General features: G+C 45.2%; 3 protein-coding genes across 4 annotated transcripts in view; all 3 read left to right on the plus strand.

The window, feature by feature from the left end:
• On the plus strand, positions 1-7,696 carry Osgep (O-sialoglycoprotein endopeptidase). The gene is made up of 11 exons (XM_010607402.3): positions 1-523; positions 1,731-1,850; positions 2,025-2,200; positions 3,359-3,454; positions 4,337-4,386; positions 4,493-4,571; positions 5,101-5,166; positions 5,274-5,364; positions 5,562-5,637; positions 5,741-5,839; positions 5,992-7,696. The coding sequence occupies exons 1-11, from the start codon at positions 409-411 to the stop codon at positions 6,029-6,031; spliced, it is 1,008 nt and encodes a 335-aa protein (XP_010605704.1). The 5' UTR covers positions 1-408; the 3' UTR covers positions 6,032-7,696.
• On the plus strand, positions 5,756-27,987 carry Klhl33 (kelch like family member 33). 2 transcript variants are annotated; one of them, XM_010607404.2, is made up of 5 exons: positions 5,756-5,839; positions 19,016-19,774; positions 25,401-26,325; positions 26,453-26,620; positions 26,717-27,987. In XM_010607404.2, the coding sequence occupies exons 2-5, from the start codon at positions 19,036-19,038 to the stop codon at positions 27,267-27,269; spliced, it is 2,385 nt and encodes a 794-aa protein (XP_010605706.1). In that variant the 5' UTR covers positions 5,756-5,839; positions 19,016-19,035; the 3' UTR covers positions 27,270-27,987. The 2 variants fall into 2 exon arrangements, with proteins under 2 accessions (XP_010605706.1, XP_010605707.1); XM_010607405.1 differs by lacking the exons at positions 5,756-5,839; positions 19,016-19,774 and adding an exon at positions 21,534-21,552.
• The window catches only part of Tep1 (telomerase associated protein 1), a 47,461-nt gene continuing 46,387 nt past the window's right edge, over positions 26,925-27,998 (plus strand). Inside the window, exon 1 of the mRNA XM_033765048.1 lies at positions 26,925-26,946. The gene's annotated coding sequence lies outside the window, so the exon portion shown is untranslated. The remainder of the gene's footprint in view (positions 26,947-27,998) is intronic.

The following is a 27,998-nucleotide window of genomic DNA, read 5'->3' on the forward strand; positions in this document are numbered from 1 at the left end:
CAGCACTCCATTTACTGGCTGTTTATGGATGTGCCGGTTTTGTGACTCATCCTGCCACCGTGACCAAAGAGCATGTACAGAAGGGAAGAAAACAGTAGGAAGGCTGGTCTGGGCCTCAGGGGACCGGCAGGGAAACGGTTAGGGTCGTGAGGCGCAGAGGCCGGTTCAGCGGCGCTGGCAGATGCGAAGACAGATCCTTGAAGGGGCCTTGACGGCAGCTGCGCTGTCGGCGCGCGCGCGCCTCCTGCTGGAGTTCTGGTATTGTGTCGGTGCGCCCTTGTTTGTGTTTGCCAGGCGGACTCCCTTCGCCTGCGCTCCGTAGTCTGCGGCCCAGCGCGCGCTGACTAGGGCCGCTGTAGCGCCACGAGTCATTGGGAGCTCTCCCGGCGTTTTCTCCCAGACTACACCATGCCGGTGGTGCTAGGTCTTGAAGGCAGCGCCAACAAGATCGGCGTGGGAGTGGTGCGGGATGGCGAGGTGCTGGCGAACCCGCGGCGAACCTACGTTACGCCTCCAGGCACAGGTGAGCAACGTGTAGGGACAAAGTCAAGGATCCCTTCCCTGCACCCGTCTTTCTCAATTCTGGTGAAGTGGGTTATGGGGCATGTTTTCCTCCCTTTACATCTTTTGGTCTGCGTCTGATAGAGGCTATGTGACAGTCACTGTTGTAAGGTTGATGACTAGAAGGATCACTTGGACCTGGAATTTCTGGGTTCGTTCAGATTCTGAGTCCCTTTTATGTTGTAAACATTGAAAATTTACGAGCTTGCCTTGGAGTGAGACACAACACAGATATTTACACTACAGCATAATATGTGGTTCGCTAAGAATAGAATTCACAATATTTTAGGAGATGAAAGCAGAAAGACTCCTAGCTTAGGTGTCAAGACAAAACTGCCTGGCTTTAGTATATTTTTATTCCATAATGTTTTGGATATGTCCTTACTCTTAAAATGGGAATACTAAATGTATTGCTGCTGGGTCTTGAGGACTAAATGAACAGATATATCATAACTTTTAATTAATATTACTTAAGAGGTATTACATCTTGTGTATCCTCCCCCCAAACGACTGTATACTTAGGAAAGAGCAGCTGAGCTACACAAACCTGAAAAGTCTCCCTGTGACAGGTTGCTCATTAGAAATATACATGTATATTTGCCATTTGGTCTTCTAGGCACTTGGGCACTGGAAATACAAACGTAGGCAATGCTCTTAGGTATTTTTGGTTAAATGAGAGAAACTACAGTTATACTGGTATAATTGTTATATGGTGGGCCAGGTGTGGTGGCACATATCTGTAACCCCAGCACTTTAAAAGCTGAGGCAGGAGGATGACTGGGAGTTCAAGACCAGCTTGAACTGCGTCGTGAGACCCTGTCTCAAAAAAAGAAAATAAAAAACAAACATGTCAAATACTGTACAACAGTCTAATCACATGTAGGGTTCTATATAGGGTCACAAAGAAAGTCACCAAAGAGTAAGAGGTGTATATCATTTCAGTTGAGTCCAGAAGGGTAAGGAATTGAGTATGAAGAAGGACAGAAGGACACTTCTAAAAGCTAAGTAACATGTACAGAGGCTGGAAAGAATATCTGAAAACATGAAAGACTAAAAGAATTCTTCCTACATTACTCAAACTTCTGTTTTTATTTATTTTGTATTACTCTGTACCTTTGCTGTGGAAAAACTTTGTAATCTTTGACCTGTGTTCATTTTTCATTTCCTAGGATTCCTCCCAGGTGCTACTGCCAGGCATCACCGAGCTGTTATCCTAGACTTACTGCAGGAGGCACTAACAGAAGCAAAATTATCCTCCCAAGACATTGATTGCATTGCTTATACCAAAGGTATGGTTGGGAGAGTGGTCCAGGGGAAGAGTATACCTGGAGACTGACTAGGTTAAAATCGCCTGCTTCTTGCCTTGGCTTCCACCACCTGCCCTATGCTCCCTCAGATCTCCTACTTCCCTCACCTGTTTTTTCTAATCTCTAGAATTCTAACTCCCATTTCTATTTGTGTAGGTCCTGGCATGGGTGCCCCATTGGCTTCCGTAGCGATTGTAGCCCGTACGGTGGCCCAGCTGTGGAATAAACCGTTGGTAGGTGTGAACCATTGTATAGGCCACATTGAAATGGGCCGCCTCATCACTGGAGCCAACTCTCCAACTGTGCTATATGTCAGCGGAGGAAATACTCAGGTATTCAGAGTATTTTACCCATTCCATCTTAATTTCTGAAACACTCAACTAGCAGCTTCCTTGTTTTCCCTGAGTTGTAGGGAACTACAAGAACAAAGCTGGCTTACCTGAACCTAGGTTATTGTAGGAGACTCACAACAGAGTTTATAAAATTGCAGATTTGGACAATGTTACAACATTTACAGTCATTAGAACATTCATTGACTTCTTTGTGTGTGTGATTATAAAGTAGGAATTTCCACTTTAGACAAGAATAGTGAGTCCAGGCATGGTGGTGCATACTTGTAATCCCAGCACTCGGGAGGCTGAGACAGGAGGATCACTGTGAGTTCAAGGCCAGCCTAGGCTACATAGTGAGTTCAGAGCCAGCCTGAATTATATGTAATGAGACCCTATCTCAAAACACCAAACATTAAATAAATAGATTTCATTTTTTTGAGGATTTCATTTCTTAGAAGTGTATGCCACCATGCCCAGTGGAATTCATTTTTTTTTAAAGTTCTTTATAAATGATAGAGATATTTTAAATTTATGGGTGAAGCTAAAGTGATTTGGGATACTTTAAATGGCCTCTTAAGGTTGGTATTGTATTGTTTTCTAACAACACCTGATGGGGTTGCTGTTAGCAGTAGTTTATTCAGCATTATCCTCTGCTTGTGAGAGGATGGTGTCCTAAAAGTTTGTGTTAAAATACTTACTAAAGATGAAGTACACATGCCTGTGAAAACTGTGTGGGTGTGTCAGTTGGTAGGGGGCAAGTAGCTGGTTGAGTCTGGAAGGATGATGGGCAAAAAGCGTCAGAGGCTATTGGAGTTGATGATGAAGAGCAGTAGTAGAGTTTTCTTCTTCCCTTTTGAAGCTTGCTCTAGTGTAAGAAACACGGATGATGATTAGGTTGAAAAGGGTGGACAAAAGAAGTAGGAAGAAAGGCAAGATTTTTCCTTCCCTCTTTGTCACCAGCCTTTTGGTAGCAAATTAAGATCAATATCAGAAAGAAAGGAAATCCCTAACACTGCCAGGAAGGGAAAGGGACTTCTTAATGTTCATTTCATATTGGAAGTTTTATTGACCACCTTAGTGCTTTTCAACTGTCTTCCCCAAAGTCATATACTCCTCTTTGCAGCCTTGAGGTTTCATGGACATCCTTATCACCCTTAGGTCATTTCCTACTCAGAACATCGGTACCGAATCTTTGGGGAAACCATTGATATTGCTGTGGGTAATTGTCTGGATCGCTTTGCTCGAGTGCTGAAGGTAAGCCATTGAGGCTGCAGAGAAACTAAGATAGGGGTGAGTTTCTGGGAAACATTGGAAATGGAAGTAAGTAGCTTCTTATGCTTTCTGGATGTCTGACTTCATTGTCATTGTCTTCCACTTACTGTTTTATTGTTGTGGCTGTTGTATCAAGGATTGAACCCAGGGCCTTGGCACTGAGCTGCATCCCCAGCCCTTTTATTTTGAGAAGATCTCACACTTAGTTGCCTGGGCTGGACTCAAACTTGTGACCTTCCTGCCTCAACCTGGAATTATAAGCATTTTTTTTCCCTTATGGAATTATAAGCGTTACTTTTATCTTTTTTTATTCCACATGGGTGGATAATTAAGATACTTTGGGTATATTTTTTTTGTTGTTTTTTTCTTATCGGGGATCAAACTCAGGTCCTTGCACTTGAGAGGCAGGCAGTGGCACCACTGAGCTAAATCCCCAGCTTTGTGTATATTGTTTATGTTAATACATGTGTATTTTGCATATGTGTCTATTGTGTACAATTCTATAAAAATCTTTATTAATGGTTATTCTTCAACTTGGTGTGGTGAAACACTGCAGAATGGCAAGTGTATATACAGATGTATAACAATATTATTTCTGTACTTTGTTCATATTTGTATGGTTATTGTTTTTATTTGTTTTGTTTTTGTTTTTGGTGACCCTGGAGATTAAACCCAGGAGTGCTGTACCATGACCTTTATCCCAAGCCCTTTTTTTCTTTTTTCTTTTGAAAAGGGTCTTACTAAGTTGTCCAGGCTGGCCTCAAATTTGCAGTCCTTCTGCCTCAACCACCTAAGTAGCAGGGATTACAGCTATGTGCCACCACGCCCAGTTGATTATGTACTTTTTCTTTTCTCTTCTGGTAGATTTCCAATGACCCAAGTCCAGGTTACAACATTGAACAGATGGCAAAACGGTAAGAAGACATAAGTGGAAGAAGGCAGCTGGTTTTGAGGTTTTAGAGATTTCCCTGTGTATGGGTTTGGTAGGGGTGATGAAAGGTTTTATCTCTTCCTACATAGAGGCAAGAAGCTAGTTGAGCTGCCATATACTGTAAAGGGGATGGATGTCTCATTCTCAGGGATTCTATCTTTCATTGAGGTGAGTGTCAGAGAGGTAAGGAGACAGAGGCATCTTCATGCTCTTTTCTAGCAGACTTTTTTTTTGGTACCAGGGATCGAACTCAGGACCTTGCACTTGTGAGGCAGGTGTGGTGCCACTGCGCCAAATCTCTGGCCCTTCTTCATGCTCTTTTAGTGACGCATATCTGTTTTGTTCACCAATGTATTTCCTGCATATAGCACTGGTCTATGTTGGATGCTGAATGTATCCATTTAGCAAGTATTCACTGAGTACTTTTTGTGTGCCAGACACTGTTCTACGTAATAGACACACAGCACGGAGCAAAAGAAAAATCTGCCTGTGGTTGGGTGGAGGGGGGATTGAACCTTGGGCCTTTGCACTGAGCTACATCCAAAGCCCTTTTTAAAATTTTTAAAATTTTGGGACAGAGTTGTGCTAAGTTGCCCAGGCCGGGCTTTAACTTGTAGTCCTCCTGCCTGAGCCTCCCAGAGTGCTGGGTCAGAGACACACACCACCATGCATGGTTCTGTTCATTCTTTAATTGTAGAATGCAGCCCATCGGATGTTAGCCACAGACGAGTGTACTCCTGAGGATCTGTGTTTCTCCCTCCAGGTAATGGAGTGAAAAGCTGGGAAGTAGAGGCTGGAGAAGCTTTTATATGACAGCAGAACCAAGCTCAGATGCCCCTGTGATGTTTTCACCTCATCTGTTCTCCACAGGAAACTGTGTTTGCAATGCTGGTGGAGATCACAGAGCGAGCCATGGCCCATTGCGGCTCCCAGGAGGCCCTCATCGTGGGAGGTGTTGGATGTATGTATCAGTGAACATTTTCTCCTGCCTCGTCTTGGCATTGGGCAGCTTCCTTCTGAGGTTCTAAATTGCTAAAGTTTGGGGGAAATTGCTTGCCTGTCCTTCCCAATCCTTGTGCCTAGTCCTAAGTGCACAGGAAGTGTGTAGTGGGCTAGGAAGGGATGGTTAGAGCAGACCCTGTCCCCTCCCTTCCGTAGGTAATGTGAGGCTGCAGGAGATGATGCAGACGATGTGCCAGGAACGTGGAGCCCAGCTTTTTGCCACAGATGAGAGGTAAAAAGCCTTTTCCCTTTTTTGAGTTCCTTTTTCTTTTACTATTATTTTTATTTTCTGCTCTTGGGTTACAAGTTTCATATCTCTTTCTTTTTCATTGTAGATTCTGCATTGACAATGGAGCCATGATAGCCCACGCTGGCTGGGAGATGTTTCGGGCTGGACACAGGACCCCTCTCAGTGATTCTGGGATTACACAAAGGTGAGTCTGTCTTTGGAGGGGGTAGATAGGAGCAGGTATGGGAAGAAAAAAAAAAAAAATCAACAGAAGAAAAGTCCAGGAACCTGAGACTAGAGAAGAAAGGAAAATACTCAGGGATAGTTTCCCACCACATGTTTCCTGTTTTTCCACAGGTATCGAACAGATGAAGTAGAAGTAACATGGAGGGACTAACAAGGTTAACAAGATCAGAATAGGTAGTTCCCTGAGTGGAGCTCATAGGACCCTGGGCGTTAATCTCTCTCCTGATGTGGGAATCCTGGCCATGCTGTGAACTCCCCTTTCCCTTGGGAAGACTGTGGATACCACAAAAGGTTTGGGGTCCCCTGTAGAACTTCAAGATGAATCAGCAATAAAATACTTTTTTTTGGTATTGAGAATGGAATGCAGGACCTTACTCTTGCAAGGCAGGTGCAGCACCACTGAGCTAAATCCCTGGCCCAGTAATAACTCCCTGTGCTGACTGCCTCATACTCATTTTAATTTTTTGAAGTAGGTGTTCAGGACTTCCCTCAAAATATCCTGGAGATAAATCTGATTTGAAACTCAAAGATGAAACTGTCCCTTCATACACTTTGTGCCACATATTCCCACACATCATCGCCAGCAAATGTGATTGGGCCCCATATATACACTCCTCCCTATCATGACCACCAGAATTATTAATCTTGCCCTTTATCTTCAGTATATCACCACAAGAAGTCCCAAACCACCATCACCTTATCTTACACTCTAGTATTCATACATTTCTTCTCCCTGTGTTTGGTTCCCATCTGCCTGCCTTTGCCAACTCCTGAAAGCTTACTGCTTACTCCAGAACTAACAGCCAGTCATTTGCAAAGCTTCTTATATTCTCCACCTCTTGCCTACACCTCTTTGAATGTTTCCTTACCGTTCTTGCTTTGAGACCTGGTTTCTCATGAGGACTCCTATCACCTCGCTAATATAGGTGATTTCCACATGCATTGTAACTTTAGGCCTGGAAGTGGTGCAGGTGTATTTGTTCTTTTTATACTATTTCCAGACCATCCTTCCTCATCCCTGATACCCATTTGAAGCATTAGATATCCTGGACCTATACCACTCTTGTCATAAAGCTTGATTTCAGTATCTGTGTAGATCACTCCTCTAATGTCCACTTCAACAACGCACTGCCTTGGTCATAGTCTAGGCCTGTATTTCCCTCCTATCTCACTCTCAGATGTCCCACTCTCCTACCATTGTCTCCTGTCTTTCCAGATGATTCCCTTTACATTGTTGAGTCCAGCAATTCATCCTTTCAGTGGGGCCTATAGTCTTTTATTGTACTTTGCACCCACTTTATTCCCCATCTTCATTTCCTTTCTTCTCTAGCTAAATTCCAGTAATAAACACCGTATTGCATATACCTTATCTCCCTTGCCTGTGTTTTACTTTGACCACACGACTACTTTCCAGCATCGGTGCTCATAGACTTGGCCTTCCTTCATGTTACCATAAACCAGTAGCTCTCAAGTAGGGCTGATTTTGTACCTCAGAGGACATTGGGTTGTCACAATAGGGTAGAGATATTGTAAAGTACCCTGTAGTACACGGAAGCCCCTGCACCTCTCCCCGACAAAAAATTTATGCACAAAATGTCATTGGTGTTGAGGCTGAGAAACCCCGCTGTGAACAGTGTCCTTCCTGTCTACAGTTTTGTGCTGTAGACATATCCTCTAGCTTTTAAGGACCTGGCTCAGCAGTTCTCCAGCCTTCTTCCTCCTTTTCCATGGAGTCAGTATTGTCCTTTCTGTCTTCAGGCGTCACATCAGCATATAAATATTCTATTTTTCTCATTTTACAAATGACACCTCCTGGCCTCATTTCCCCTTTCAACTGCTTCTCATTTTGTACTCTACTTTATAGCAAAACTTAAGAGTTCTCTCCAATAATTTCTTATTAAACCTACTCCACTGGAATTGTTCCTACCATGGTTACTAATGACTTGGTTATAGGTAAGTCCAGTGGCATAGTCTGCTTTATCTTACAGTCTGTCAGTATTTGGAAGTATTTTCCTTCTCTGGCTTTAGAATATATTTTCTGCTGCTTCCTACTTCACTGTTCTGTTTTGTGCTGGTTTCTCTTTATCTCTATAAGCTGTTAACTTTCCAGAGTTCAGTCCTCGGACTGCTCTTATTTATACAATCACTTAAAGTGATTTCATCCAATCTTATGGTTAAACTACGTAAGAGGCTAAGTTAGAAGGATCATAAATTTGAGGCCAGCCCAGGCAACTTATTAAAAATAAAGCTGACCATAGGAGGCTGAAGCAGGAGGATTGTGCCTTGGGCCCTAACCTGGGGAGCTTAGTGATTTAGCATGATTCGGTCTGAATGGGCTCGGGGTGTAACTGTGAAAGCCCTAGATTCATTGTCTAGTACCACAGAAATTAATAGGCTAAGGATGTAGCTCAGTGGTAGAATACTCCTGGGTTTCATCTCCAGTAGTTCCCCCACCAAATTATTATTATTATTTATGCTACTGGGAATTGAACTTGGGACCTTGCGCTTGTGAGGCAGGCAGCAGAACCACTGAACTAAATCCCTGGCCCCAAATTACTTTTGATATGGGTGACTCCCAGTTTTATAATTCCAATTGGACTTCTGTCCTGAATATCTAGCTGCCTGTAACCATCTCCACTTGGGTATTTAGTAGGCATTTTATTTATTTATTTTATTTTAATTTGAATTTTTTGGGTTTTTTGAGACAGGGTCTCTCTATGTAGTTGACTCTGACCTGAAACTCACTTTATAGCCCAGGCTGGCCTCGAACTCACAGTGATCCTCCTGCCTCAGCCTCCTGAGTGCTGGGATTACAGGTGTGCGCCACCACACCCAGCAATAGGCATTTTAAATTTAACATCCTGATTTGCTTCCTACATCAGGAAAAAACAGTCCTTTAAAGGCCTGAAAGGGGCTGTGGATTTAGGTCAATGGCTCTGTGTCTCCCTCTCAAGTGCAAGGTCTTGAGTTCAACCCCCAGTACTGAAAAATAAATAAATAAAGGCCTGAAAGACCATGCAGGGGGAAAAAAAAAACAAAACAATAAACCAAGAGAAAAAAAAGAAAAAGGCATGGTGGTGCACACCTGTAATCCCAGCACTTGGAGGCTGAGGCAGGAGGATCGCAAGTTTGAGGCCGGCCTGGGCAGTGTAGTGAGGCAGCCTGAACTGTATAGTGGGACTGTCTCAAAAACAAAGCAACAAGAAAAATGCATGTCCTGCCTTGCCTTTTACCATTTCCATGTTGGCCTTGTCTCCTGCTACTCCTTTTTCTTTCTCCTCAGCAACATAGGCCTTTTGGTTGTTCCTTAGGGGAATGGTCCCCAGCCTTTTTGGTGCCAGTGACCAGTTGCATGGAAGACAATTTTTTCACAGAACAGGGGAAGGGGATATGGTTTCAGGGTCTTTCCCTTTTCTGAAAGAAACTCCAGTGAAGTTTGTTTTTACTTGTTTGGCTAGTGTTAGCTCATGGACTTACCAGAACTGACGGAGACAAATGCACAGTACCGGAAAGAAGTGACAAAAGTGCTAAATAAAGTAGTGGGTGGGCCACAAGCAGACTAGTGTCTGGTTTAAAGCCTGCCACCAGATGCAGCTTAACTGTCACTCAGCACTCGCTGGTAGGGTTCTCGTACAGGTCTGTAAACAGTTGATTTCTTTAGGTCTCTGTGCAGTCAGACCTCCGTGCTAATGTTAATCTGCATTTGCAGGTGCTTCCCAGCACTCATCACCAGCTCAGTTCTGCCTCAGATTCGCATAAGGAGTGTGCAGCCTAGATTGAACGCGCAGTTCACAGCAGGGTCCTTGCTCCTTTGGCAGTCTTGTGCCACTGCTCATCTTCCTGGAACCAGAGCTCACATGGTCATGCGAGTGATGGGGAGCAGCTGGAAGGACAGGAGTCTTCACACGCACTCCTCCCCCATCCCGCCCACCACCTACTTTGCAACCCCTTCCCTAACCGGCAAGGGGAAGTGGGAGGGACTTACGGACTGCAGATGCGCTGACCCTCAAGGCCTTTATTTCTGCTCCTTCCCTTGTGCTCTTCCCTGGGTAAAGGTCAGTCCATCATATTCTTTTAAGTCTCAGCTTTTTTAGTGAAAACTTCCCACCAACCCTGCTTAGACTCTCACTTCTCTAGCACTTCTAAACCCTCTTCCTGTTTTACTTTTCTTCCTACTTGTTTTATTTATATTACACTGTAAACACCATGGGGATTGGGACATTTTTATCTTATTTCATGCATTACTGTATCAACCAGTACTTAAGAGAGTGACATCTACTGGGCATTCAGTTTGTGAATGAATAAGTCAATAGGAAAGTAAACCAAAGATAGGATCAGAGGACTATAAAGTAAGATTTGAACCAAAAGATAAAAAGAAGGGATCATGTGAGTTTGGGGAAAGTGTTAATCTCTCATGTTCTACTAAATAGAAAGTGGATGTGTATACTTTTTTATTTATGAGGGATAGACACAGATTGGTTAAAAATGCACTGAGAAATGAAAGTTTAAAATTAGAAACTAGGATAGAAGATGGAGTAGGACACAATTAAAGGTTAAATCTTCTCTTTGAATATGTTGGAGAATAAGTGCTTTCTAGGCTTAGGTATTAACTTTGTAAATGGGCAGCAGCTATATTACTATACATCCTCAGGTATTGTTTTATTAACACTATGAGGTGGATGGATTTTAGAAAAAGGATCTTCAGTACTGTGGCCCAATTCACATTGCTTAGTAGGGGAGTTCTTTCCTTGGGAAGCCTTGAGTTCTTGCCTGAGAATTCTTAAGGATAACCTCTTAAGTTTGTGAAGCTAAGAAACTGAAATCAGGCCAGTATGTAGCTCACTGGTAAAGCAGTTAGTTGCTTGACACGTGAGACCTTGGTTTCTTGCCAAAGCACCACAAGAAAGGAAAGAAAGAAAAAGGAAATAAATCAAAACTCCTTGAACCCTAAACTGTAGGGTCCTCTTCCTGGCTTAATCTCTTCTCCTTCGGCTCTGACAGGCAGGATAGGGTAAAGGCATCCTTTTGATTTCCACAAATGAAGGCAGTGGGGCATGTCAGGTTCACTGATGCTAGAGGTCAAACCCAGGGCTTCTACATTCCCAACCCAGGAACTAGAAATTTTGCCTGTTTACTGGCTTATTTTTATACTTCTCTCGGCAGCAAGTGTCTTAATACACTTCTTTCCCATTATTGTCTTTTTTTTTTTTGCATTGTAGGCTCCTGGCCATAACTTTGGGGTTCTGTGTTCCATTCACTGCATTTTCGCCTCCAGCCACATTTTTCCTTTGGGGAGCTGTTCACAAAAAGTCTTAAAGGACATTGAGTCCATTTTTTTCTTCACGTTAGTACATAGGGGATCAGTATAGTTAGCCCTGTGAAGATAAGAAAAGAGATGCAGCATGCAGTCTCTCAAGTGTAATCTTCACACCTGGGAGACTGAGACAGGAGGATCCCTGTGGGTTCAGGGCCAGCTTGAGCTACAATGTGAGTTCAAAGCCAGCTTGGATTACAGAGTGAGATCCTGTCTCAAAAGAAAAAAAGAAATTGGCAGCTTTCCTTCCCACATTGTCATGGGGCTGAGATAGAAAAACATGAAGACTTCTGAAGTGAGAGGGAGCATCGGGTGTTTTGTAAATGCAGGGTTTGTTTTCATATATATATATATTCACTAATTTCCTCTTCCTGAACTTGGAGAGAAATGGACCTTTTTTTTTCTTTTTGGTACCGGGGATCTAACTCAGGACCATTTACTTGCCAGGCAGGCATAGTGCCACTGAGCTACATACCCAGCCCGAGAAATGGAACTTCTTGACGACGTTTTAGAGTCTTGCCTTCACTGTTACTGAGCTAGTACCTGTCCTGCTTGCACTGGAATGTATTTGAGGCTGCTGGTATAGGGATGCTGCTCAAAGAAAGGAGAAGCCTGATCCAGATTGCTTATCCAGCTTATCAACTGCTCGAACTCTTACCTTCTCCCCTGACAGAATTGTTTGCTATTCCAGAGAAATGTCCTATGGTGTGTCTTCCGCTGACTAACTGCATTCCCTTTTCTATTTACTTTCCTGTGGGCCTGCTGCTTCTCTTCACTCTCCAGCTTTATTTCCTGTAAAGGAGAATCTGTATCCTCTCCCTGCTGAGTGAGTGTTCATTACTTTGGCATCCAAATGCCATGTATTTACTGGAAAAGATGGGGTTATAACAAAAAAATTATCTTTTTTTACCTTTCCTTGGACCCACTCATTCAGTGAGGACGCGCCAAATGTAAGCTAGCAAGAGGTACAATACTATTAGAATTGGGTATTCCCACAAACCCTGCTGTAGAATTAGACCATACTCCTTCTTGACCACATTAGTGCATCCTACTATTTGTAGCTCCTGATTCACATTTCTCCCCTGTGAACTTAAAAGATATCTTTAAACCCTTCTCTATCCCCTAAAGTTTCAGGAAAACTAAACATCTAGGTAGAATCTTCAAAACAAAATTCATTTTTCTTATATCTGGTTCCCAGTTCTATTCAGTCTCAGATCTTTTTAACTGTAAATGGTTCGCTTGCCTCCCAGACCTTTTTTTTTGGTACCGGAAATTGAACGTAGGACCTTGTGCTTGCATGGCAGGTGGCAGTACCACTCAGCTCAATCCCCAGCCCTTGCCTCCCAGACTTTGATGGCCAATTTCTATACCTCCTACACCCTCTCCTAGGCTCACCTCTTCTGACTCACCTTGAGAATAGTGGGTAGCCACACTTAACTCTCCTGGCAGCCTTAAGAGGTAGACATCATAGTTGTAGGCAAAGGCATTGCTTTATGGGAGGAGGAGGAAGGTTAAAAAAAAAGATAGGAGGAAGAGCTGAAGAAGGGTATTTCCTTCCTGAGGACGTAGGCACTGCTGGGCAGCAGATTGGGATTTTTCATCCCCATTTCCAGTTCCTGACCGTCTATGCGCATCTTCCCCTTCCCCATCCCAAATTTACTATATAATACCTACGTAGTCTTCTATGGCAAATATAATCTCTTTCTACCAATGTTGCTTATATCCCAAGACCAGCAAAGTGGACTTCACTCAGCCCAAGACCTGAATGGAAATGCAGTGAGAAAAGAAGGGGATATAGTATGTTGGGCAGGGAAGGATAAGAAGTGATTCCATTTGGCAGGCTGACCTGCATAATCTTCTGGGCCCCAGAACAAAGCCTGGTGAAGCTATGACTCTAGGAGGAATGAGACTTCTGGACATTCAGCCACCTGACATGATTCTCAGACTCCTGAATGGCTTGGAGTTCCTAAGAGAATAAAACAGAAATGTAAGATACAGACTATTTCTTTAAAACCTTCTCCTGTCCTGTCACTCTTCAAATTCTCTGAGCTCACTCACTGACCTGTTCTCTCCACCCTTTTCATTTCTTTAGTGTTTCCAACTGAGAACACATTCCCACGAGTCATTTTCCTGGTGTCAGCCCCCACAAAATTCACTGGAGCTAGATACTGGCTAGTGTAGTCAGTATCATGCCCTGTGGGCTATAGAAAGGAAGGTATAATGCTCAGAATAATGATTAGCTCTTTCCTACCTATTGGGATTTTGGCGATGATTTTAGGGTGAAACCAAGATTGTTAGAGATGCTTCTCCATCTCAGCATGATGAGGGACACTGGAAACTCACTCCGGGGTTGTTGTCTTCTCGTGGAGCCGTGTTCTCAGGAAACTCACCCTTGGTCTCCCCTTTTCTCTTCTGGAATTCTGTTCTCTTTCTCTCACTGCACAGACGTTAGGAAGTTGGTTTATTTCTGTCTAGAGCAGAGATTCAAAACTTAAAAGCCTGCAAGAAGCAGTCACATAACATCAAGGAATAAAATGGGTCAAGTGGGAGCTGTGGCAAACTGGAAAGTACCTGCCTTATCTCTCAGGAAAGAACTACACAGCTCCACCTAAGTGTGTCATGAGGGATAGAGGCCCAGGATTATCAGATGCCTGAATCATCAATTGTAATTTATTGTAAAAATTGTAAATACTTTACAATCTGAACAAAACTCAGTTGTAAGCAAGATCCAGCCCACCAGCCAACATATTTCAACTGTTGGTCCAGAGATTCATTTACCTGAAGTTCTTAAAGTGGTCCTGCACATTGGTCAGACTTATGCAGTTGAACAGAGCCATAGATGTGTGCCCACCTGGACTGAAGAGCCCTAGTTCACATCTGCACAGACAGAAGGGTGAGGCGACAGATACTTGCTGTTGTCGGTTCTGGGATTGTTGTAGGAGTCAGCGCCTGTCATATTTCTCTTCCTCATTCCCCTACCACTTGCCCGCTCACTCACCTGGTTTCTTGAGGAACATAGCAACAGCAAAAGGATGAGCAACATCGCAGTGACAGCTGCCCACCAAAGGAGGAGGGATACGATGAGCAGGCAGGGCAGAGAGCCCAGGAAGGAGAGCCAGGGTCTACACCAGTGGAAGGAATTGTGCCGGCCTGCAGGAGAGTGCAAGTGCAGCCCATTCCTGTCCCAGCCACAGTGCCAGCTATTATTCCCCAAGGTTCTCTTCCTACTCCCCAAGTCTTTCCATCCCTGGACCCTGGACCTGTCCATACTAACCAGGCAAGTGGCTATGGGAGGCATGGAAATAGCTGAAGTTGATGAGGGTGTAGGAACAGAAGAAAAAGTTGGAGATGATGAGGGCAATGGTATTCAGCTCAGCTTTGGAAGAAATAAGACTGAGAAGGTTAGTCTCCAAACTCATGTCGTGGGATCCGGGTCTAGCGAGTCAAGTATGTCATCCGGCTTCCCTTTCCCTGTCCTCTCTATTCTTTACTCAGTGCTCTTCATTCCACCTCACGTATACGTACCACCACCCACCACGACGTTAGACTTTTTCATCTACTACCAAGTATGAGACAGTTTCATCTAGTTTGAGGACTAGAGAAAGAAATGAGGTTTTAGCATTAGGCCCTAGGAGGCAGAGTTAGGGCTGTGGGAGGCATAATAGGAAAATTGATTAACAGTGCCTAGCCGGAAAGAGAGGTAAGGTGTACTTACCAATAAGGATGAAACCCACAGCCATGAGGAAGGTGAACACATAACCCTGCACAGGCTTCTAGTTCTAGTAGCAGAGTTCTGGGAACAAACATTGGACTATTGGACAGCAAAGTGCATGCCCCATGGCGGACAGCCTTCTCACCTTGAAGTCTCTAGAAATACTGGCTCCAGCCAGGACTTGAGTGGCTGAGGAGAATAATACGGAAAGCAAACCAACCATGTCACTGTGGGACCATGTTTGTGAAGAAAACACTTCCTGTGTGAAAGAACTTCCTGTCTTCACTCAGCCAGGATCCATATTACCCCCTACCCAGTTTAGTGACTTCGGTTAGACTGGAAAGAAGAGGGAAACTAGAAAACTCAGAGACTTAGAGTGCTCTGACTGGTGTGATGGGCAACTTGCAGGTGAGAAGCAGAACTGGAAGTCAAGGATTCTTTTTTTCTGACACATTTCCTGGGCTAATGAGGCCCCTCCTGCAAAGGGTGTGAGTGATATTCTGAGACATTATTCCTTTAATACATTTCCAGCCCAGTTCCTTGGTACCAAAGAAGCCTGTTGCTTGTTGACGAGGATTTGTAGGGATGAGTGCGCCCAGCAGGTAGTTGGCAAAAGATGAGAATCAAGAAGACAATAATTTAGGTCTGAAATACTGAAATACCATGGGTAACAAAAAGAGGTGGGAAAAATGCGTGAGAGGGAAGGGGTAAGTATTCCATGTCCCAATTCTCTTTGTCTCATCTGAATGCTCTTCTCTCCTTCCCTTTCCCACCAACCTGTTCTCATAAAGGAGTTCTGGCCAAATGGGCATTCTTTTCCGTCTTCCCTCCAGCTGCAAAGCCTCCCTGCTCATGTTAGAGGGTTGGTCTTAAAATCGTAGCGATCTGAGAGCAGTACATGTCATTTCTCATCTGGTGTCTTCCCCTGCTAGCTTTGTCTGGTGCACTCATCCCATCAGGTCCTCAGAATAAGGCCTCTTCTTGACCTGGGGTGGGGAGTCCCACCCAGCAAAACCATCCAACTTCAAGTTGCTTTCCATGGAAATCTGCTACATCAGCTCTTCCCATATTTAGCCGGGCCTTTTTAGGCAGCAGCAACTCCAGTCTCACATCTCCCTCCATTGCTATTTGGTCCAGTGCTCACCACCATCCTTTTGGCTTAGTTTTCTGGCACCTGGCTTAGAGTCCCACTGTATGCTGGCCAGTGCCACACCACAAAGATAATCACTATCACCATGCCCACCACCCATATCTCATCGTTTGAATCTGTGTTCCGCAGCTGCACCCCATGTTCCTAGAAGGGCAAAGCACAGACATTACAAAATCCTTGTTGACTGATTCAATGCCTCCATGTGACTTGAAATGTTTTGCCCAAGCTGGAGGAGCCACAATGCAGGTTAGACCTTCCAAGCTCAGCAAACGAGTGAAGAGCGCAAAAAGAGAAAGAATACGCATTACCTACCCAGAGCCTATCCAAGACAGTCTCTGCAAAGCCCACGGTGTACATGGCCACAGCTGTGATATTGGCAAAGGCAACGATGATCCCCATGAAACGGCCAAGCTCTGGACCCAGGCAGCATGAGTTCAGAAAGTATTGGTCACTTGAGAGGAGAGGAAGGATGAGCTAGTCTGTGAGCTCACAAATCCTGACAGGACTGGGCAGTCCGAGAAGTAACATGGTTACAGCAGACCCGCCGGCTGATGTCTGAGGTGCACAAGGGTGTGCTAGTGGTGACTGAGGCTGTGTGCAGGTAATGAGCCACGTGAGCCCTGGAGTGGGCATGGGAATTTATTCAGGCCCTGTCCCCTGAATCCCTTGCTCCTGCCGAGGAGAGCTCTGAACTCATACCTGTATCCACCTGAGCACTAACCCAAGGCAGCTGCAGGTAAAGGAGGATGCTCCAGATTTTCACCATACAGCAGATCTGTGGAGCAGAGTCATGAGGGAGGAGGGGTCTCCAGCACACACAGCCACAGCCCCCGCTGCCTCCTACCTTCCTCAGAGACCCTCCAAGGTTGCTGGAACAAAATTCTCACTCAGAGATTCCCCAAACTTTGGGAACCCTGAGCTCTAGACTGTTGCGGTGACTCCTATGACCTGGCCAAAGCACACTGGGGCCTTGCCTGTCCCGGCCCAGGAATTCTCTGGATCGTCTTCTCAGGTGTATGGCTTGGCACAGTCCTCTGCACAGGTGGAAGTCAAGCTGTCCCCTGGCTGAGGTAGCACAGACTTGGCAGAAACGCCAAGAGCCCTCCCTAGTCAGCATATCTGCAGTCAAGAGGATGGATCCTGACCTGGAGGTCTTACTAGGGGAGGGCAGTCGTAGGATTTCAGTGGCATAGACAGCAGACACAGTATCTTACCTTTGGGAGTTAGAATGGCTCTCACCATGGTGGATCCATGTAGACCCTCCAGAGATGGTTGGCTACAATGGAGCTGTCCTGGGTCCATGGAGTTGGCATAGAACTTGTAGCAAGGTCCAATGTCCTTGTCCTTATAGGTGGGTGGCAGCAGAGGTTGGGCAGTGGTATGTCTCTGACTTGTAGTTCCTGTACTTTCTGGTGTGGGCTCAAGATACTGGCTCCATTGTCTCACTGCAGGAGAGCCATGCATGTAGTCTGAAACATCTGACCTGGGGGAAAGGCTGTAAAAGCTGGTTATTATCACTCCATGGTCTGCCTCTCTCAATCAAACCATTTTGAGGAGTGTAGCCCTGGTGTAGATTCACCCAGGGAATGCTGCCCAAGTTGGCCAGGGCACCCAGGTTGTAAGTGGAGAAACAGAGACAACTCCTGAAGCCACAGGAATTGCTGTGCTGGTTAGATCACCTCCCAACTCACACCCATAAAAGCTCATTTACCTGAATTGTAAGGGACAAGCATGCTTCTCCTCCATTAAGTCTGCTTATTTTGATAGCCTATCCAGCCTGAAGCAGCCTTTTATAGGCCAGGGAGTCTGTGCCCTAGCAGCCTTTGACCTATCTTACCTCCAGGGAGGGGAGGGGAGGCATGTTGCTGCCATCCTCCCTAAATCCTTTCCCCTGGGTGACACTCAGAGCTGCCTTGAGTTTGATTACCCTATTTTAGGGGCTTTAGCCAGGAATTAGGTCTCAGATGAGAAAAGAGATAACACCCTGGGCACTGGGGATGGCTGTTGGGGTTCTGCCTCAAATGTGAGGGTATTGTGTGCGCTTGGCCCATTGAGTGCGGGATTCTGGTCTAGCGTAGACTCCACTGGCAGGTCCTCTAAATTCCCCCAGATTCTTCTGAAAACACAGGGTTGGAGTCTGTGTCCCTTGAGGCAGAGGAAGCCCTGGCAAGGTAAGGCCCCTAGGTCTGTAACCCTGCCCCCTGCCCCTTCACTAACCCTTCTTTTCAGTTTGTTGTGGATAGGGCTGGGCTCTTTGCACTTCACATCAGTGTTTGCTGCAAGGTCCCAGCTTTATCATGCTCAGAAAAGTAATCTTTCAAAGCCCAGGACTGACTCAAAACACGATTGACACTTCTCATCTACCTCTGAGTGGTCCAGACTCTCCAGCCCCCGCCTCCTACCCCCAGCACACTGTAATAAACAGTCCTTCTGGCTTGGCTCCCTCTACTCTGAATTCCCCTCATTCAGCTCCCCAGATGGAAGGAGCGGGAGTCATCCCAGGACGTGTCCCAAGGGATTAGGTGTCAGAATTTGGGCACTGGAAGCCCAGTGTTTAGTCCTCCAGCCTCAGCTATAATTAGCCAGGTGGGGTAACCGATGGGAAACGGCTAAGTTTGGTCTGCACAGCACAGCCCCAAGCAGAGCGAGCATTCAAGTGAGAGGGCCAGTAGGACGCTGCTGTTTCGTGAGGGGGTCTAAAAGGATGGGGACAAGATGGGAGGGATCTGGCCCCAGGGCACTGGATTTCTACACACACCTCTTGCGTACTTTGCTGGGTCCAGTGAACCCCATAGCTGGCACTGTATGGCCCACTGCTCCAGTCTTGAGGCGCGACTTTGAGGTGGGGGTAGGAGGCTGGAACAGAGGGAGGGATTGGCAGTTCCAAGATCTGAAGACATCGTTTCCTCTGGCCTTCCTGGGCCCAGCTAAGACGCTTCTCTTGCTTGCTCTCTTGCAGCAATCCGGCGAACCTGGGCCATGAGCGTCTCTGAGGCTGCACGTCATTGCTCTGACCTGGAGTGTGTCTCCTTTCCCGTTCAGCAGGACGGCCTGGGACTCCCTGTGCCTGCCGGAAGAACCCCCTCCTGGCCTTCCTCCCCAGAGGAGTCTGGTTTCCTTTCCTTTCCTCTGGAAGAGCCTGGCCCCAGACCCCTGGTCCCAGGAAACCCTCCCCCTCCAGTTTCCTCCTTAGAGGAAAAGGAGGAGGATGCAGACTCCACTGTGGACCCCGAGGGGCTGTATAGCAAGGAGCACCCAAGCCAGTTCTTTGCTGAAGCACAGCGGCTGTGGGAGCAGAGGCTACTGCTGGATGAACAGGTGTCAGTCGGGGGGCGGGTTTATGGGGTGCACCGGGTCATCTTGGCTGCGGTCAGCAGCCTCTTCCGAGGCAGGCTGCAGGGTGGCGGGGACTCACGGCCTGGCCTCAGCCTGGATGTGGCCCCTGGGGGCTGGGAGGCCGTGCTGACCTTTGCCTATGAGGGGCTTCTGGGCCCGGCCTCCCTGGGGGATGTGTTGGCTGCGGCAGAAGTCCTGGGAGCACCCCGAGTGAAGGTCGCAGCCCAGCGGAGATGCCAGGGCTCTGGAAAGACCACGGAAGATGAAAAGCTGCCCAGCCAGGCGGAGGAGCTGAGGGAGAACCTCCGCAGCATCGAGTGCCTCTACCGAGAGGGCGTCGGGTGTGATCTCGAGCTGGAGGCAGATGGCTACCGGCTCCAGGGTAAGTCTATGGGGTATTGCACGGGTGCAAGTGCACATGCTACCCAAACAGTGTGTGGAAAAGGCAGGCGTTCACCTGCTAATTGCCACCGGAGCTGCTGCTGACCGAGAGCTGCACATGCGCAGTTGAGTTGTTTTTTTTCCTAGGCGCAGAGAGATTTAAAACTGATCCTATGTTCTCTTTATCTGGCGTAGTGTCAAGGGATTTCCAGCCAGCTGGCTGGAGCTAAGGGCACAGTTAATGGCACTAGAATAAGCAGAAAGTGATTGACTCAAACAGATTAACCAAAAGCCCTTGGCATCCTCTAGTATACAAGAAGGCAGAGAAATGGGGTGAAAAAGTCTTAGTGCCTTTCATATCTGTGTACTGGACATTATAGTAGACTTAGAGGTCTGGAGCTAACAAGCAAGATCTGGTACTGTTTTTCCAGAATCTTAATGCTCCCAAGCCATGGCTCTTGGAAGTTAACGGCATCACCAGGGAAACTGCAGTTGAATAAGTTGATTTTTATTCAGATTCTATTGTGTTGTCTGAGGAACCAGAAAATTTTTTTAACTTATTGGCATTCCCATGTACAATTTTATTTTATTTTTTAAGTTTATTGGTACATTTAAGGTAAACAATACAGTTACACTCATCACTGGGATCTTGTACCTTTACATGATGTATCTTGGATCTTACTTTTTCCCCATTCCCCTGCCCTCCCTTCACCTGCTCCACCCTTCCCTATTTGCAAAGACTTTGTTTCCATTTTTCCTTTTTCATATTTTTTCTTTTTCCTTATTTCCTTTCCCTTACCCTTCCCACTTCCCCTTCACCTTTAGATCTTTTCTTCCTATTTCACATTATCAATTACACCATTTGAACCTTATTTACACATTTAGTTTATCACACCAGAGAAACTATTCTGTATTTACTCAAGTGTGTTCTGTTTATTTCACTTAAGAGTATGGCCTCAATGTGCATCCATTTAGCTATAAATGTCTCTAATTTCTCATTCTTTATGGCTGAGTAATACTCCATTTTATAGAAAAAGCACATCTTTTCCCCTTACCTCTGCCCTCCCTTCACCCCCTCCTCCCCTCCCCATTTACAAACACTTTATTTTCATCTTTTCATTCTCTCACATTTTTTTCTTTTCCCTTAAGACTTGTCATGTAGAGGTACAAGATCCCAACAATGAATGTAACTGTACTGTATCCCTAAAATGTACCAATAAACTCAATTAAAGCTGAAAAAAAAGAATTAATATGTATTATGTACATGTACCAACTCCTGATAATAAATGTATTGATTATGTACTGCAGCATGTATTAATAAAATAAAACAATAGTAATTTTCTAGCAGAGAATGGGATGGTTTTGGAATCAGAGTAATTCTGGATTCCACACATGAATTTGGAAACACTGTTCTTTTTAATTTCAAAGAGCGTTAGGAGTATGGGTGATAACATCCTCAAAAGTTTTGTAGAATTCAGCAATGAATCTATCAGATCCTGGACTTTTTTAGTTGGTAAGTCCTTTATTACTGACTCACTTTCATTGCTTTTTAATGGATTGCTCAGCAATTTTGTGTCTTCTTAGGTTAGCTTAGTAATTTGTATGAGTCTTGGAATCTGTTCATTTTGTCAAAATTTGCTAATTTGTTGGAATATAATTTTTCATAGTAAAAAAAAAAAAAAGAAAGAAAAAGCACATCTTCTTTATCCAGTCTCCAACTGATGGGCAAATGGGCTGTTTCCAGGTTTTAGCTCTTACAACCTGTGCTGCTATTAACAGGTATGCCTATATCACTGAGGTATGATTCTTTTAATTCCTTTGGAAAGATACCCAGCAGAGGGATAGCTGGGTCAAATGGAACCTCTAATTTTTATATGTGCCTCTCTTAATTCTTACTGAAAACTAGTTAGGTAGATATTGCTGTCTCTAGATTCAGACAATAAACATTAAACTCAGAGGTGTTATTGGGTAAGAGCCAGGATACAAACAAGCACTAGTCCTGTTTGCTTTCACTATGCCATCCAGTGCCTCCTATACAATTATTCCAAGGACCTAGAAAATGGAGCCCAAATATGGCACATAAAAATTTAAAGTTACAAGGGATTAGTATAGTGACTACCTGGTTCAGCTTTTATGCTTTACAATCTCAAAGACATGTCCAGAGTCACATAGTTTCTGGTCATTAGAGGAATGACTGGGACCTATCAGTGTCTGCAACTCCCAGGAGGAAAAAACAGGCCCAGAAGTCTTTATTACCATTTTTTTTTTTTTTTTTTTTTTGGTACCTGGGATCAAACTTGGGTCTTTGTGCTTGCGAAGCAGGTGCTGGAATCACTGAGCTAAATCCCCACCCCTTTGTTATCATTTCTGATTAGCACTAGGTTGAGGGAGAGTTAACATATTCCATAATAATAAAATTCTCACTGAGGTTTGGAACTTAAATATTCATATAATTTAAAATCAGGGAACAGTGATGAATAACAAGTGAACACAAGTGGCCGTGCGCACTTTCGCAGTTGGCTCTGAGCTGTAAGTTGATTGATATGGAAGCTGAGGTGACTTAGCACATTTCTGGGAATGTAGATTATTTTCCCAGGCAATATATAATAAAAGCTATCACAGATATTTGTTACTTGGGAAGCCCCAGCCCACTACCTACTGCTTAAAAAGCCAATGGAACCCAAATGAACCTGAGTCACTCATGGAGAGAGGCACACATGCCACAGGTGGTCAAAGCAGCATGAGTTCATAAACCTCACTTAAGAGTTTGGGCCCCGTAACCTACCTGACTGGACTTATAGAAACATTTACCTTTTTGTATTATGAAATATAGTAAATAATGCTATGAAGTAAAGTGAAGAGACTAGTAAGATTGATACTCACTCATCGCCTAGACTAAACCACTAACAATTTTCTATACTTATTTTATCTCTTTTTTGTTTTATTATCATTATTATCATCATCATCATCATCATCATCATCATTATTATTATTATTATTATTATTAGTACTGGGGATCGAACTCGGGATCCTGTGCTTGTGAGGCAGGCAGTGGCACCATTGAGCTAAGTCCCTGGCCCTATCTCTTTGTTTTTTGCTAAAGTTTAAATTTATGGCATTTCCTTCATAAATGCTCAGATAGGTGTCTTTTTTTGAGTGAGTACTGGAGATCCAACTTAGGTTGTTGCATTTTCAAGGCAGGTGTGGCACCACTGAGCTAAATCCCTGACTCTCAAATAAGTGTCTTTAAGAAAAAAAGAAAAAAGACAGTAGAACATGGTGGCCCATGTATGTAATACCAGCCTTCAGGAGGCTGACACAGGAGGATTGCAAGTTTGACCCCATCCTTGGCTACATAGTGTGTTTAAGGCCAGCCTGAACAAAGGACCTTTGGGTTGAGGATATGGGTCAGTAGGTGTGTGTGTGTGTGTGTGTGTGTGTGTGTGTGTGTGCATGCACCTAGCGTGTGCTAGATTGCAAGTTTGATCCCTCACATTGCAAAACAAATTTTTTTGTATATCCACAATACCTTTATCATGTCCAACAAAATTAACAATAATTCTTTAATAAATATCACCTAGTCTACTTTTATATTTGCCCATATTCAAAAAAATCTTTTATTTATTTATTTATTTATTTATTTATTTTTGGTACTGGAAATCAAACTCTGGCTCTTGTGCTTGCAAGGCAGGCGGTGGAACTACTGAGCTAAATCCCCCCCCCCAAATATCTTTTAGAGCTAGTTTGTTCAACCCAGAAACTAATCAAGGATTATGGTATAATCACCTGTATGCCTCTTGTTTATTTAGTCTTGTTCAGTGTTCCCTCCACTTTTTATGACTTGACTTATTGAAGATTGGCTGCTCTATAAAATACTTCATTTCCTGGATTTTTATTTTTTCTTTTATGATTTTGTGTAATTAGTTCCTTCACCCTCTCAATGTCCCATAAACTTGACTTTGGGTCAGTGAGATTAGATTAAATGGTTTGGCCAGAGCTCTCTATAGATTATGCTGAGTACTTCAAATTGAGTTACTTTAGGCAGTGTATAAGCTCTGGCTGTTTAGCAGTGTTTGTTATTAGAATAGTTTCATTGTCATGAAGGCCCTGCAGGTAACCAAATTATTGGTACAAAAGCATGTTTGTTGCAGCTTGATATTAATGGCAGTGGAGAGTTATGAACTGCCTCAATGGCTACTGCATGGAAATAGAAGACAAACCACATCCTTTCTCTGGGACTCAGTTTTCTTACCTTAAAAATAATAATTTAGCTATATGATTTTGAAAACTGAAGTTTTAAATTTCATAGTTTCATGAACTATACCAAGGTGGGGAGAGGACAGTACGGAGAAAATCTGAGACACCTGGAAAAACTTGGGCAAGAGGTCACGGCAATTAGATGAGGTTGGGTTTCAGTCATGCTTTCAATGTTTATTTCTTTCCTTTTTTTCTGCATGGTTGGGGGATTGAACTTGAGGCCTTCAATATGCTGGGTAAGCGCTCTACCTACCACTGAGCCATATCCACAGCTCTATTTACTCATTCATTCATTCGCTTATGTACTTATTTGGGGTGGGTTGTTTTGGGGACTGAACCTAGGGAGCACTGAGCTATATCTCCAGCCCTTTTTATTTACTTATTTATTTTTTGAGGCAGGTTTTTATTAAGTTGCCTAGGCTGGCCTCTAACTTGCAATCCTTCTCAGTCTCCTAAATAGCTAGGATTACATATGTGCACCACCATATCCAGTAAAAGTATAGACATTCTTGAGTGGTACTCCTTTTCCAGCAAAATGCTAACTGAATGGCTGGAGGAGGCTAAGGCAGGAGGATTGCTGTGAGTTCGAGGCCAGTCTGGGCTACACAGTGAGTTCAAGGCCAGATTGGAGTACATTGCAAGACCCTGTCTCAAAGAAAAACAAACAAATGCAAACCAGAATGGCTGATGGCAATAGCTTTCACAATTATAAAGGAAACACTATTTTATGTACAACATATAGAGACTTACACAAGGTATGTATTGGTCTTTCTAGTTTATTTTATGCTTCCTTTTTATAAATGCTATCTCTAGTATCTTCTCAGTTTGACCCTTTAAGGCTCTTTTTCTGTTGGGCATAGTGGCACACACCTGTAATCCCAGCCCTCAGGAGGCAGAGGCAGGAGGATTTCAGGGAGTTTGAGGTCAGCCTGGATTACATAGTGAGATCTTGTCTCAAAAAAAAAAAAAAAAAAAACAAAAACGTCTTTTTCTAACTGACCTGAACTAAAAAAAACCCTAAAGCATATTCAGACCAATAACATGAGATTCATTTGGGGTGCTTCAAAATGTTAGCATATAAATTCCTAGGACTGGGCCGGGGATTTAGCTCAGTGGTTCAGTGGCCTGCCTTGCAAGCGCAAGGACCTGAGTTCAATCCCTGGTACCACACACACACAAAAAAAAATCCTAGGGCCTCTGTCCAGACCTACTGAACCCTTAGGGGTAGTCCCCTGAAAGTTGCATTGTATAAGTACCCCATGATTTTCCAATATGTGCTGTGGTTTGACTCTGCCCCTTGGCCACAAAGTTGGGATTGCCTAGCAGTCTTGCCACACCATGGGTCTTCCTCTGCTTCTTCTCTCCTGCAGTGCACAGAGCAGCCCTGGCCTGTGGCAGTGAGTTCTTTGGGGCCATGCTCCTGAGTGGAATGAGGGAATCCCAAGGCACAGAGATATCTCTGCACACCATGTCTTCCCAAGACCTGCAACTCCTCGTCTCTTTTGCTTACTCTGGGGTAGTACGAGCAGGGTGGTCAGGACTGCTGAGAGCTGCCCAGGCTGCTCTGCAGTACCAAAGTTCTTCCTGCCTGGATCTGTGTCAGAAGGCCTTGGCTCAAGGCCTCAACCCTGCCCGTTGCCTGGCCCTGTTCCCCATGGCTGAAGCCCCTGGATTGGAGAGGCTCTGGAGTAAAGCTCGTCACTACCTCCTCACCCATCTGCCTGCTGTGGCTTTGTGCCCTGCTTTCTCTTCCTTACCAGCTGCCTGTCTGGCTGAACTCCTGAATAGCGATGAGCTCCATGTTCAGGAGGAGTTTGAGGCCTTTGTGGCTGCACGATATTGGTTAGCTGCCAACCCTGAGATACAGGAGTCAGAGGCCAAGGCCCTGCTGCAGTGTGTCCGCTTTGGCCGTATGTCTACCAGGGAGCTGAGAAAAGTGCGGGCAGCTGGGCTACCCCCACCCCTCCCTGCAAACTTGCTCTACCAGCTGATGGTGGAGGCTGAGATTCCAGGTCGAGAGAGGTGGAGGAAGCCTGACCAGGCACTGGTGGTGATTGGTGGGGATGAGCTCAGACCTGACATGGCCCAAAGACAGCCTTCTCAAAAAGTGTGGTGGGCCCGGGCCTTCCACTGCGGCACGGGGCTGGTGCGAACTGTGGAGTGGGGCCAGCTGCCTGCTCTGCCTGCCCCAGGACGCTTCCGGCATGGGGCTGTGAGCCTGACAGGAAATGAGCTCTATGTGTGTGGGGGACAGGATTTCTACAGCCACTCCAGCACTCTGGCTTCAACTCTCAGGTATGAGCTTCTCAGGGTGGGCAGGGTATGGCAGGCCCTAAGGTGGGCAGGTTGGAGAAATTGCTAACCAAGCCAACCACAGGATTCCAGGGTCACTGTTCCCATCTCTCACCTCACTGTGTTCCAGGTGGGACCCCAGTCAAGAGGACTGGGAAGAGATAGCACCTTTGTGCCAGGCTCGGAGCTTGTTCCCCCTGGTGGCATTGGACGGACTACTTTATGCCCTGGGTGGACGATGCAACGGTGTTGCCCTTAACTCTGTGGAGACCTACAACCCTGAGCTCAATGTCTGGAGGTAAGTGGGAATGATTGCATACAGGGAGAAACTACACTTGGAACAGAGAGAGAGCTGAAGATGCAGTTGCCTGATCTTTGTCTTGTTCTGTCTTAGGCCCGCTCCTGCACTTCCGACCCCATGCTTTGCCCACGCAGCTGCCCTGTTGGAAGGCCGATTGTACCTGTGTGGTGGCTATAGTGGAGCTGACCAATACATGGCCTCGCTGCTGCATTATGACCCCAAACTTGAGAAGCCAGGAACACTTTTGAGCCCAATGGGAATACCTCGGGCTGGCCATGTCATGGCTGCTCTCGGTGGGCGGCTGTATGTAGCAGGTGGGCTAGGTGAGACTGGAGACTTGCTTAGCTTTGAGGTCTATGAACCAAGGACTGATAGGTGGACTCACTTGGTGCCTCTGCCATCTGCCCATGTGGGTGCTGCAGGTGCTGTGCTGCAGGGAGAGCTGCTGGTGATGGGGGGCTACAGCCACCGCACTTATGCCCTCTCCCACCTTATCCACGCCTACTGTCCTGGGCTGGGCCGATGGCTGTGCCTGGGAACTCTGCCAAAGCCTCGGGCTGAGATGCCTGCCTGCATTTTGACACTGTGCACCATGCAACACACAGCTTTGGTTCCCACCCTGCACCAAATCAAACCTGCTAGGTGATGGGAGCAGAACTGTACAGGGGGAGAAAGGGATATGAAATATCACGAAAAACAGACCATTTAGGAGAGAGAAAGATTACAATTCTGGTAGTGCTTTTACACAGTGCTTGACAGTTTATAAACTGCTTTTGTATATATGATATCCACTGAGGGAAAGTGACTCCAGAACTGGGGAGAGAGCTTTGGGGAAGGAGAGGCAGCTGAATACTTGAGATTTTTTGTTTGTTTTTTCGTTTGGTTTTTGAGACAGGGTCTCTGTACGTACTTCAGGCTAGCCTTGAATTCACTGGGTACCTTACATTTGCCTCAACCTCACAGCAATCCTGCCTTGGTGTCCAAAATGCTGGGATCACAGGTGTGCACCAGTATACTCAGTGGCGGCTAAATAGTGGGATAAGAGAAATGACTAAGTGGCTGAGGCCAGAGGATCATCTAGAGTTTGAGGCCAGCCTGGGCTATGTAGTGAGTTCAAGGCAAGGTAACCCATCAGCAAGGCCATGCCTGAACCAAAGGGGGAAAAGTAACCTAGGAGCAACCGGATAAGGCTTAGGGGTTCTTGAGAGGAGAAAGGCATGTAATTGGAAGAGACTCAAGAATATCCAGTATTGGCCAGGGATATAGCTCAGTGATAGAGCATCTGCTTAGTACGCGTGAGCATCTGGGTTCAATCCCCAGCACATAGATACACACACACACACACACACACACACACACACACACACAGATTCTG

Source organism: Fukomys damarensis, unplaced genomic scaffold (assembly GCF_012274545.1).
Source record: "Fukomys damarensis isolate Sample0158 unplaced genomic scaffold, DMR_v1.0_HiC HiC_scaffold_17, whole genome shotgun sequence".
Taxonomy (NCBI): domain Eukaryota; kingdom Metazoa; phylum Chordata; class Mammalia; order Rodentia; family Bathyergidae; genus Fukomys; species Fukomys damarensis.